Source organism: Crinia signifera, chromosome 3 (genome assembly GCF_055691185.1).
Source record: "Crinia signifera chromosome 3, ASM5569118v1, whole genome shotgun sequence".
In the NCBI taxonomy this organism is placed as follows: domain Eukaryota; kingdom Metazoa; phylum Chordata; class Amphibia; order Anura; family Myobatrachidae; genus Crinia; species Crinia signifera.
The window spans coordinates 142,357,363-142,369,645 of record NC_139219.1 but is presented as its reverse complement, the minus strand read 5'-3'; the positions used below and the strand labels follow the sequence as shown (position 1 = coordinate 142,369,645).

General features: G+C 47.2%; 1 protein-coding gene across 1 annotated transcript in view; it reads left to right on the top strand.

Moving 5' to 3' along the window:
• Window positions 1-83: 83 nt before the first annotated feature.
• The window catches only part of LOC146063836 (armadillo repeat-containing protein 1-like), a 49,172-nt gene continuing 36,972 nt past the window's right edge, over window positions 84-12,283 (top strand). The window contains exon 1 of the mRNA XM_083176637.1: window positions 84-226. Coding sequence (XP_083032763.1) covers window positions 209-226 — 18 coding nt within the window. The 5' untranslated portion in view covers window positions 84-208. The remainder of the gene's footprint in view (window positions 227-12,283) is intronic.

Below are 12,283 nucleotides of genomic sequence, written 5' to 3'. Positions count from 1 at the left end.
TACATGAGCCAATTAGCTGCCAGCAGCAGCACACGGAGGAGGAATGACAGGTAACGGCCATAGAACGTGTAGTACTAGTAAAAGAAAGTCCGACTGGTAAGAAGCAGAGTGCAACAGCCTCCGCCGCCGGCACTGAACACTTGGTTGCAGGACAGTGCACTCCGCCTGCCGGGCTATCGGGCAAAGTGATATCGCTGCGAGTGGTGAGATGGTGTGTGTGCGCTATGTGACGTGTGCGAGTTATACAAGTCTGTGAGGCTGGGTATCGGGCTGGACACATTTCAGGGGACAAAATTATATTATAACTCCACTTTGGGTTAGAGCTTGGGCGCAGGTGGCGATATTAACATTTTAATTTTGGGGCAACGATGTGACATTAATCAACATAGATTCTCCTACACAAGTAGCTGGTGTCCTGCAAAGTGTTGGTCAAAACATATCACTAGAGACAGGATTATATGCAACATAAAAAGCTCGAAATATGCATGCAAATATGCATGAAAAATACTTAAAATATGCATGAAAAGCGTCAAAATATGCTAAATAAAAAATACAAAATAAAGTGAAATTTTATAGTTTTTTATTTAAATCAGCATACAATTAGTAAGTAGTAAATGACCCCCCAGCAGTATACCCCACATAATGCCCCCAGCAGTATACCCCACATAATGCCCCCAGCAGTATACCCCACATAATGCCCCAGCAGTATACCCCACATAATGCCCCCAGGAGTATACCCATACCTCCCAACTGTCACGATTTTAGAAGGACAGTCCCGATTTTCGGGTCCTGTCCCGCTGTCCCACCCGCGGCAGGCATTGTCCCGCTGCGGGGGGTGGCAGTTGGGAGACCCCCAATCTAGTAGAATAGATGCTGTGCGCATGCGCACAGCGTCTATTCTCGTATGAAAATGAGGTCGCGGCTAATTAGCATAAGCCGCGCCCTCATTTGCATACGCATACGGACAGAAGTTGGGAGGTATGGTATACCCCACATAATGCCCCCAGCAGTATACCCCACATAATGCCCCCAGCAGTATACCCCACATAATGCCCCCAGCAGTATACCCCACATAATGCCCCCAGCAGTATACCCCACATAATGCCCCCAGCAGTATACCCCACATAATGCCCCCAGCAGTATACCCCACATAATGCCCCCAGCAGTATAACACACATAATGCCCCCAGCAGAAGTGCACATACTGTAATGCCCCAGCAGAAACTGTGCTGTAAGTTACACTCACCGTTGCCATCCGTTGGTTGAGGTCAGTGTTCTGTCCAGAAGCACCACTGTTCGGGGCCTCCAGCACCCGTGTGGCGCGCAGTCATTCCCCGCGTGTCAGCAGAGGTGGACAGCCTGTCAGCGCGGCGGGCAGCCTGTCAGCGCGGCGGGTGTGGGATGTAGCTGGAAGAGCCTACAGTACACACTGCAGCGTACACTCTTCCACCCACATCCCACCCCCCGCCGCGCTGACAGGCCGCTCAATCCATTCCTCTGATGGGCGATTCTGTCAGCCTATCAGCGGCGTTTCCTCACATAAAGAAAAAAAAAGTCAGGAAGTGAGGGTGAACGCTCCGCGCCGACCGCGCTATGCCAAATATGCACCATCAGGACATTTAGGTCAGATATGCAATTTCTGCTGAAAATCGGGCAAATATGCAAATGCATATAATCCGGTCTCTACATATTACACTTGAAACCCACACAGGGGGTTCACCTACATATGACCCACTTACAATTTATTTTGACCAACAAGGTTTTGGGCCGAAATAGGGCACTAAAGTGGGCATAGGTCCCAGGTGTCATCATTTTGAATAAGTAGCTGGTGTCCTGTAAGGGTTAAACAGCGTTGGTCAAAAAATATTAGGTACTGTTTACCTAGAACGCCGCCCACGATGTCCATCGCGGTCATCGGGGGTAAGATTTCCCATAGGGATCAATGTTAAAAGTGTCAATGGACGCGATTTTTGTGTTCAATGCCTCAATGCCCGCGATTTTTCCATAGGAAACAATGTTAAATGGGCCACAGAGCCCTAATAGTCCCTCTGAAGTCTGAAATGGCCCCCACAATTGTTAACGCCACCCCACGATCAACGTGAACCCGAAGCCTGGCGAGCGGCGGCGGTACGCGTCCTCCGACCTTTTCATACCCCCACTATCCACGTCGGCGTGGAGTTGAGAATAGAATAGTGTGGCGAGCGCAGCGAGCCACCGAGCCCGAAGCGTGGCGAGCGCACGCGGATACCTGTGAAGCCCGCGAAGGGACGCGTTTACCTGTGAAGGTATCCGCGGGGCTCGCTGCGCTTGCCACGCTTCGGGCTCGCCACACTATTCTATTCTCAACTCCACGCCGACGTGGATAGTGGGGGTATGAAAAGGTCGGAGGACGCGTACCGCCGCCCCTCGCGGGCTCGCTGCGCTCGCCACGCTTCGGGTTCACGTTGATCGTGGGGTGGCGTTAACAATTGTGGGGGCCATTTCAGACTTCAGGGGGACTATTTGGGCTCTGTGGCCCATTTAACATTGTTTCCTATGGAAAAAGCGCGGGCATTGAACACTAAAATCACGTCCATTGACACTTTTAACATTGTTCCCTATGGGAAATCACGGGCATCGCGTCGCACCCGTTTTTTAGTGCATGCGATGCCCGCGATGGGCGCCATGCTAGGTAAAGAGTACCACATATTACACCTGAAACCCGCACAGGGGGGTCAGGTACATATGACACACATGCAATTTCTTTTGACCAACTAGGATTTGGGCAGAAATATTGCACGAAACTGGGTATAGGTCCCAGATGTCATTATTTTGAATAAGTAGCTGGTGTCCTGCAAGGGTTAAACAGCGTTGGTCAAAAAATTTTACACTTGGAAATCACACAGGGGGGTCACTTACATATGACCCACTTGCAATTTCTTTTGACCAACAAGGAATTGTGCAGAAATAGGGCACTAAAGTGGGCATGGGTCCCAGATTTCATTATTTTGAATAAGTTGCTGGTGTCCTGCAAGGGTTAAACAGCGTTGGTCAAACAGTATGACACTTGAAACCTGCACAGGGGGGTCAGGTACATATGACCCACTTGCAATTTCTTTTGACCAACTAGGATTTGGGCAGAAATAGGGCACAACAATGGGCATGGGTCCCAGATATCATTTTGAATAAGTAGCTGGTGTCCTGCAAGGGTTAAACAGCGTTGGTCAAAAAATTTTACACTTGGAAATCACACAGGGGGGTCACTTACATATGACCCACTTGCAATTTCTTTTGACCAACAAGGAATTGTGCAGAAATAGGGCACTAAAGTGGGCATGGGTCCCAGATTTCATTATTTTGAATAAGTTGCTGGTGTCCTGCAAGGGTTAAACAGCGTTGGTCAAACAGTATGACACTTGAAACCTGCACAGGGGGGTCAGGTACATATGACCCACTTGCAATTTCTTTTGACCAACTAGGATTTGGGCAGAAATAGGGCACAACAATGGGCATGGGTCCCAGATATCATTTTGAATAAGTAGCTGGTGTCCCGCAAGGGTTGAACAGCGTTGGTCAAAAAATATTACACTGGAAACCCACACAGGGGGGTCACTTACATATCACGCACCAAAAAATTTCTTTGACCTATAGGCATTTTGCCATCAAAATAGGCAGTAAAGTGGGCATGGGCAACAGATTTGTTTGAATGGACAAAGTAGCTGTAGTTTGTAAGAGTTAAACAGGTCGGGTCAAATAATGTATACCATACATTGATGTATAATCAGTTTAAACTTTAGGTACTGGTTTAGTTTCACAGCGGCAGCAAGAGCCCAATCCAGCTATGAGTCTTGGCAGCTCGCCAGCTGCCTTACTTCTGTAATGTACTTTATCAGCGTCATACGCTGACTCCTCCCAAGGCAGAGCAGCGCTGCTACTCCTAAGCTCCTGTGAAGCCTAGTGAGCGCCTCTCACACAGCGCTGGCACCCGCATGATATCCTATCTTCTGTGGAGAGGGGATCATGCATGCGCCGGCGGAGAGGCGCTCCATCTGTGACAGACGTAGGAGCGTCTCAGACACTCCAGCAATGAGACGCTCCTGCATCTGAGCAGCGCGTGCCTCTCCTTTCCAAAGAGGGGGTGCAGATGCAATTGCGTATCATGCACAATGAAGGAGGCATTTGCCAGTACTCCATGTTACATACTGGCAAATGCCTCCATTTCATACCCCCACTATCCACGCCATCCCGAAGTGTTGCGAGCCCCGCGAGGGGACGCGTTACGCGTCCTCCCGACCTTTTTATACCTCCACCATCCACATTGGCGTGGATTTGATGTTATATAGTGTGGCGAGCGGACACGGAATACATGTGAAGTTATCCGCGGGGCTTGCTGTGCTCGCCATGCTTCAGGCTCGGTGGCTTGCTGCGCTTGCCACGCTGTATAAAATCAACTCCACGCCGACGTAGATGGTGGGGGTATGAAAAGGTCGGGAGGATGCATAACGCGTACGCTCGTCACGCTTCGGGATGGCGTGGATAGTGGGGGTGTTTCAGGAACACATTCAAACCTGCCATATGATACATCTGAGCAATAGCTACTCAGAGGTCAGAAGCAGGAGGGTATCATTGCATTGCTGCTGGAGCGTCTAAGACACTCCTACGTATCACAAAGATGGAGCGCCTCTCTGCCGGCACCCCCATGATCCCCTCTCCACAGGAGAGAGGATATCATGCGGCACAAGCGCTGTATGAGAGGTGCTCACTAGCCTTCACAGGAGCTTAGGAGTAGCAGCGCTGCACTGACTTGGAGGAGTCGGCGTAGGACGCTGATAAAGCACATTACAGAAGTAAGGCAGCTGGCGAGCTGCCGAGATTCATAGCTAGAACGGGCTCGTGCTGCCGCCGTGAAACTAAACAAGTACCAAACTCTATAAACTTTAATATAAATCAGTGGTGCAAGTAATGGGGTACGGCGTGGTATGGCGTACCTGTAAGAAATATATTGCAGGTCGCCGTACCACTTTCCCCCGACCCGCAGCCGATGCTTTTGCATGCTGACTCACCTGACAGAATGGAAGTGATGTGACAGCCGGGCAGAGAGTGGTGGGCTGCCCAGCTGTCTTTTGAGCAGGTCCACGCCTATATGAAATATCTGGTGACCCGGCGCTATATCTCAAATAACCATGGACCTGATCAGAAGACATCCCGGCTCGAGACATGCCCGGCTCGTGAATCACAAGCCAATTGGAGCTGACGGCACAACACTTTAAATAGCTGCGCCGTGGAGTCGCAGATCGATGGACTTGCTCTAAGAGAGACAGCCGGGTTTCCACAGCTCTTCCAAGGGGAGACTCGTGGAAGCAAATAATACTCATGGGGCTCATGGGACTGATCCATGCAGGCGTCTGCCAAATACGGCAGGAAAATGAAGTGTATTTTCCTGGTGTATTTGGTCGCCAATTAGCGGCCGTATTCTATGTAATTAGTAAATTAGGAATCACCATTCTTTTGATGACATCTGGGACCTATGCCCACTTTAGTGCCCTATTTCTGCCCAAATCCTAGTTGGTCAAAAGAAATTGCATGTGTGCCATTTGTATGTGACCCCCCTGTGCGGGTTTCAAGTGTAATATTATTTGACCAACGCTGATTAACCCTTGCAGGACACCAGCTACTTATTCAAAATGATATCTGGGACCCATGAACACTTTACTGCCCAAATCCTTGTTGGTCAAAAGAAATGGGAAGTGGGTCATATGTAAGTGACCCCCCTGTGTGAATTCCAAGTGTAATTTTTTTTGACCAACGCTGTTTAACCCTTGCAGGACACCAGCTACTTATTCAAAATAATGACATCTGGGACCCATGCCCACTTTAGTGCCCTATTTCTGCCCAAATCCTTGTTGGTCAAAATAATTTTCTAGTGGGTCATATGTACCTGACCCCCCTGTGTTGATTTCTGCAGTCAAATTTGTGGTCCAAGATTCATTAACCCTTGTAAAAGGGATTGTCCTGAATAAGAAGCCTGAGCTCATATAAGAAGTGAATAATGTAGGGTACACACCAGGACGACCACCGTCGTTCACGACCGATAGACGACCATGGAACGATTTCCCTTGGACTTCCCGGGAGCTCCCAGGCAGTCCCCAGCAAACGATTAGCAAAAATTGTGTTTTTTTGGCGGAACGATCTAGATCCGATCCCGATGTGCCCGCGATGGTCGTGAAGACGGTCGGATCGCTGGTTTTTGTTTTTTTGCAAGAACACATGCGACCGTCGTCAGATTGGCCTTTGAAATTTGAATGAAGGGGCTGGACTAGCAGAGGGGGAGGACTAGCAGAGGGGGATAGGAATAGCAGCAGCCATTTTAAACCAGTGTATTTCTGCTTTGTTACTAGTGAGGCTTGGTTTATACCTGCTGGACATAGCTATTTACACATTACTTTGTTTTGCCTGCCATTACAAAGTGTCTTTTAACCCTGCACTATGGAGAATGCAGTGATGGGTAGTCACCAGCAACAGTACCTGCTCTATTATGTAGTTTTGAAGCTCAGGCGTCAGAGAGCCCAGCGCAGGAGAGAAAGATCATGCTATATAAAGCAGTGGCTACTTCAGCGTCAGACTCGTTCGCACATGCCACTGCTCAGGGACATCAGGGAGAATAACCCAGACGATTTTCGTAACTTCTTGAGGATGGATGATGCCACATTCCAGGAATTGCTGCGTCTGGTGACTCCCCACATCGAGAAGCAGGATACCAAGTATCGCATGGCTATCCCTGCTGAGGAACGGCTGGTGGTGACCCTGAGGTTTCTGGCGACAGGACGGTCTCTTGCTGACCTAAAGTTTTGATCCCTCATCTCCCCGCAAGCTTTGGGCCTCATCATCCCGGAGACCTGCAAAGCCATTGTGAAGGTGCTGCAGTACCAGTATTGCAAGGTAAGGATGAAATATACACCATACACTTTATTGTGCAAACAAAATATTTTTATTTATAATTTAGGCCTAGGACAGAAACAGTTTTTTTAGGCCTTTCATAGGTAAAACATGTAAAATAGTAAATAGATTGTGTCAACACAAATATATTATAATACCATATATAAAAGATATTGTACAAAAACACACACTATATATAAAGATTTAAGTATGTATGACCCAGTTTAAACTTTCCCAATAAGTATGGGCTACTGGGCAGATATGTAAAGGCTGCGGCCCACATGGCGCATGGCGCAGATGCAATGGTCCCGGCCCCATTGATGTGCGCCATACGACATGTGAGCAGTGGCCATCACATACCTGCAGCTGAGACCATGTCTGCCGCACAGTACCCCATACTATTGGCAAAGACAAAAGGGCAATAAATGGAGTTTGCTATCCAGATTGAGGAGAATCCTGTTCTCCCTCTGGTAATGCAGGTACAGGTAGCAGCATATAAAAAGAAAAAAAACACACTCTGGTAACTTCTGGAACAGGCCCTTACAACAGTAGGGATAAGGTACTGTGTGGCAGAGGATGTCTGCTGCAGATATGTAAAGGCTGCGGCCCACATGGCGCATGGCGCAGATGCAATGGTCCCGGCCCCATTGATGTGCGCCATACGCCATGTGAGCAGTGGCCATCACATACCTGCAGCTGAGACCATGTCGATGGTAAATGATAAAATAGCCTATTTTTTAAGACAGATCCTCAAAAACAGGACACTCTGGATCTTCTATCAGTAAAGAACTGTAGAATTGACGGTACTGGGGGGGTTGAGAAGGCTGTGTAGGTGTTGACTGGGTATGTGTTGGAATTGTTCTCGACTGGCCTGCTACGGTGGCAGGCGGAGTAGGCACTGGTGATTCTAATGACAGTGGTGTGTCTGGTGCACTACCAATGCCAACTATTTTAGTGCCACTGTTGAGATACCCTAAACTGCCATTATACACCAACTCCATGCATAGCTTTTCAAAAGTAAGTTGCTGGTCCGGAGCCATGTTGCGAACACACTCTGCCACATAAGTGAAGTAGTTGTCATGTTTGTCTGGGTTTCTTTGCAGGACTTGATGTGCCCGCATCATAAATTCTTCATGTGCTGCTGCTTCTCCTTTTTTTCCTTTGCCACGCATTTTTTTGGCACGGGGGAGTGGTGGAGTGGGTTCCAGGGTGGGTGGCGGAGTGCGTGCCGGAGTAGGAACTTCATTTCTTAGAGGGGAAAGGGGAAGTGGAAATTGCGACCGGTGCACAGGTTAGAAGTTTACAAAGAAAATGATATGTACATAGATATATACATCGACCTGTAATTCTTGATAAATGTTCCACAATATAGAGTATGTTTTGAAGACAAAATCTTCTATTAATTTAGAAATGTGGAGGTGCACCCAAATCTTCCCGGGCACAGTGAGCGCATCAGCGCGCTCTGAACCGCCGCACACTCTGCATCTGACGGCAGAGAAGCAACGCCAAACACAGACGTGTTCCTTGCACTTGCAGCTAGCAGTTGCCCAGGTCCTCCGGGCACAACGAGCGCACCAGCGCGCTCCGAGGTATTTCTTTTAAATTGATCTTTCTCATATGGTAGCGGCTCTACAGATATCCAGGTAACCGCTTGCTCTATTATTGGAGTCTATGCCCTACAATAACAACATCAGCTCTAACAGTGTATTGCTTATATAAACAGCAGCTATTCAGCATACACAGAAGCACTCTACTTGCTGATCTTTGAAAAATCCATATATATTTGGGAGTCTATGCTTCATTTGAGGTATCTCGCAAATCTCCCGACACCTGGCAAACACTGTACTTGTAAACATTGTATTGTTTATATAATAATAATCAATTAGCCTGCATTTATGAGCTCCTATTCGTTTTTCCTTGACTTATAACAGTTATACAGGTTGTGTTCATGAGCCTTTGCCTCACTGTGACTGCATTACTTGCTATGAATTGTATATAATAATAACTCATATGGAGCGCATCAACACGCTCTGAAACACACTCTCTTTGTGATTCCCAACAAATAACTGCAGCCGCACAGTTTGTACCTTTAAGTATATTGCCCAGAACAGCATTTGCACTGTCTGGGTACAGTATATATTGAGGCAATTAAGACATGTTTCTCAACTTGTGATCAGACTCTAATTAGCACCCCCTGTGAGTCAGAGGTATTGATTTTTACATCAGCAGATAATAGCTGCATGAGCTCAGATCAGGCTCTTACTCACTGTAGACATTAGCCAGTTGTTCAAGTACTAAGAGAGCCAACGGTTCCCGTATATTACACATTCAATCTACAACTTACCTTTAACTCATTTTCCAACTTCTCATCCACTTATTTTTCTCTGTCTCGGCTGGATTCTAACTATAGGTATCGCTCATCCACCACCTCTGTGGCTAGCCACAAGTGGAGGAAAGCAGCATACCACACCAGCACTTTATTTCTTCTAATCATTTCTGGGGTCGCTCACCCAGTCTTCATCCCTTAGTGTCTCCCTGCACTGAAAGATTCCTTTTCAACAGGAAGACGCAGGGAGGAAATTGGACAGCAGCACCCCTATTTATTGGCTTCCTATCTAGGAACCCCCCTGCTGTGCACACAGGCCCGCTCACCCGCAATACCCCAAAGGGCCCACCAAATACAAACTGGTGGCAGCCTGCCAGCTGTGTCGAAAACATTGTCTGAGGAAGGGGGACCTCCTCAGATAACAACATGTATTAATTCCACTCTGGTTATATGGTATACAAAGCTGGGCAGCAGCCGCCTGTCACGCAAGGGCCCGCTCAAAGCCAATCACTACTTTTTCGAGACCTTGAGGGGAGGTGCTCCCCCACAATACTTATAAAGCCCACACAATTTACTTTGGTGGCAGCTGACCACAGGATTAGAGGGACCTGTCAGTCAGGAAGGGGGACTTTCTATGGACTGACCAGATCCCACTGCCTGTTTGTTGAAAGTATATAAAGTCGGTCTGGGAACACCTCACACCACCCCCACAGGAATCTTCATATCACCCACTTACCTTCGTATCTATCTTCCTTCTCGGGAACCCTACCTTTATTTAATAGGCTACCTAAGGCTGACATCGAGCCGAATTCTACCTACAGGCTGTATAGTGGAATACATGAAAACTATAGCTGATACCAGATACTGGGTGCACTTGACATTAATAGCACCCCTACACTACTCAGTAGACTGGTACCTGGATCTATACTCGGCGGAACTTCATTATTAACGTGACGTTAATATTTGTATAAGGATAGTGAAACGGTGTACGCATATACTCTACGTATACTGTTCTTTCCTTTTTATGTTTTATATGTACGTGTGTCCAGTCTAGTTACATGTTTGTCTAGTTACCCCCCTTTTTTAGTAATACCCTATTAAAAGCTACATTTTAAGAAATCCATTTTCCTACAGGAGAATGTGGGGAATCCCCTAAAAAAGCCCCCATTCTCCCTCTTTTTCATTGTGTGAACTAGCTAAAATTACCCACGGCTATTTTTGACCACTAGAGGCATTGCCTCTCTATGAAACTACCCAACAGGTTAAATCAAGTGTAACCCTTCTCAAACCTTACTCATATATCCTTTTGATCAATCCAGATACGCAGGGATGTCCTGGCGTTATCTGTAGCTAAAGAGTGCCCCAAAAAACAGAGAGTCTTTCCCTTCTTCTCTGGAGTAGGAACTTCGTTAGATGTGCATGCATTCTCAGATAGGACAGATAGGTCTGGGGTTGCAGGTGGGTAGTCACCAAGCTGTAAAAAAATTGAACATGTTTACTAATCAATTCTATTTACTTCTAATTTCAGTTCCCTACCAGCGTGAATGAATGGAAAGTCATCGCAGAGGAGTTTGAACAGCGATGGAACTTTCCAAATTGCGGTGGAGCCATTGATGGCAAACATGTCCGCATAGCCCAGCCTATCAATAGTGGTTCCTACTATTTTAATTACAAGGGCTATTTTAGCATTGTACTAATGGCTGTTGTTAATGCGAACTATGAGTTTATCTTCCTGGATGTAGGAAGGAATGGCCGTGCATCGGATGGTGGCACTTTCAAGGACACAAAGTTCTACGAAAGGCTCATAGCGAACACCCTTCACTTGCCATCTGTCCAGGAAACTAAACAGGGGCTTAACTTTGTTTTTGTGGCAGACGAGGCTTTTGGCCTGCACGAGCATGTCATGAAGCCATATGCGCAAAGGGGCCTGAACCATGACAAAAGGATCTTCAACTACAGGCTATCCAGGGCACGGCGTGTTGTGGAAAATGCTTTTGGCATCCTGGCTAGCCGGTTTCGTATTTTCCACACTGCCATTAACCTGAGGGTGGACAAAATTGACTGGGTTGTCACGGCGTGCTGTGTCCTGCACAATTTGCTCCGCAGAAAAGCCACACAGCAAAGGGCTACAGGCACAGCACTCCAAGAAGACCAAGAACTGCCAGAGGAGGTAGTGCAGCTATCCTCCTTGCAAACCACAACACTACACAGGGAGTGCACGAGCCAAACAGGTGAGGGAAGAGTACATGGCCTACTTTAATGGGGAGGGGGCTGTGGATTGGCAGGAGGAATCAATTAGATAGCCAAAAAAATAGACTCACCGATGCAGACTGCGAATTCTCCTCCTCCTCCTCCTGCGCCGTGACTTCTTGGTTTTCATGTTCTACCATCAGGACTACTCCTGTCCTCATCGACTCCTGGCTGAGGGTGAATGTCAACCGATCATAGTACCAGAGCGATGTTTGATACATCTCGTCGACTCCAGCACCAGACTTCTTTGCAGCCTCCACCTTCTTGTGTTCCTTTAAGAACACCGTGCGCAGATTCTGGATGCGTTTCCTCACCCATTCAACATTGGCCTCTGGGTGAAATGGAAGACTGTAGCGTGCCAAGTCCTCCAAGGCTTGGTTTCTTTTCATTTTGTTTGAATACTCCTTGGATTTTGTTCGCCACAGGCATTCGTGTGAACGATATTTTTCAATAAACCCTTCAAGAAACTCTTGTTCCTTTGCGTTGGACATTGGGACTGTAAAAAGATAAAACCATTTTAGTTGTTATAGTTATACCCATGTTTTGTTTCATATTTAAATTTTTAGAGTTACCAGTTTACCTAGTTCTTATGTTTTAAGTATTTAAAATGTTAATAAACTTTTATGAAAACCACTATACATTTTATTGTGCATATTGCTATTCACACACACAGGTGAATGGGGCCTAGCAGAGAGGAGTGCATGGAATACTGCAATGGTGGACATTGGTTATATGTATACACACACACATGGGGCCCACCCGAGCAAACAGTGACATGGTCGGGTGCACGGTT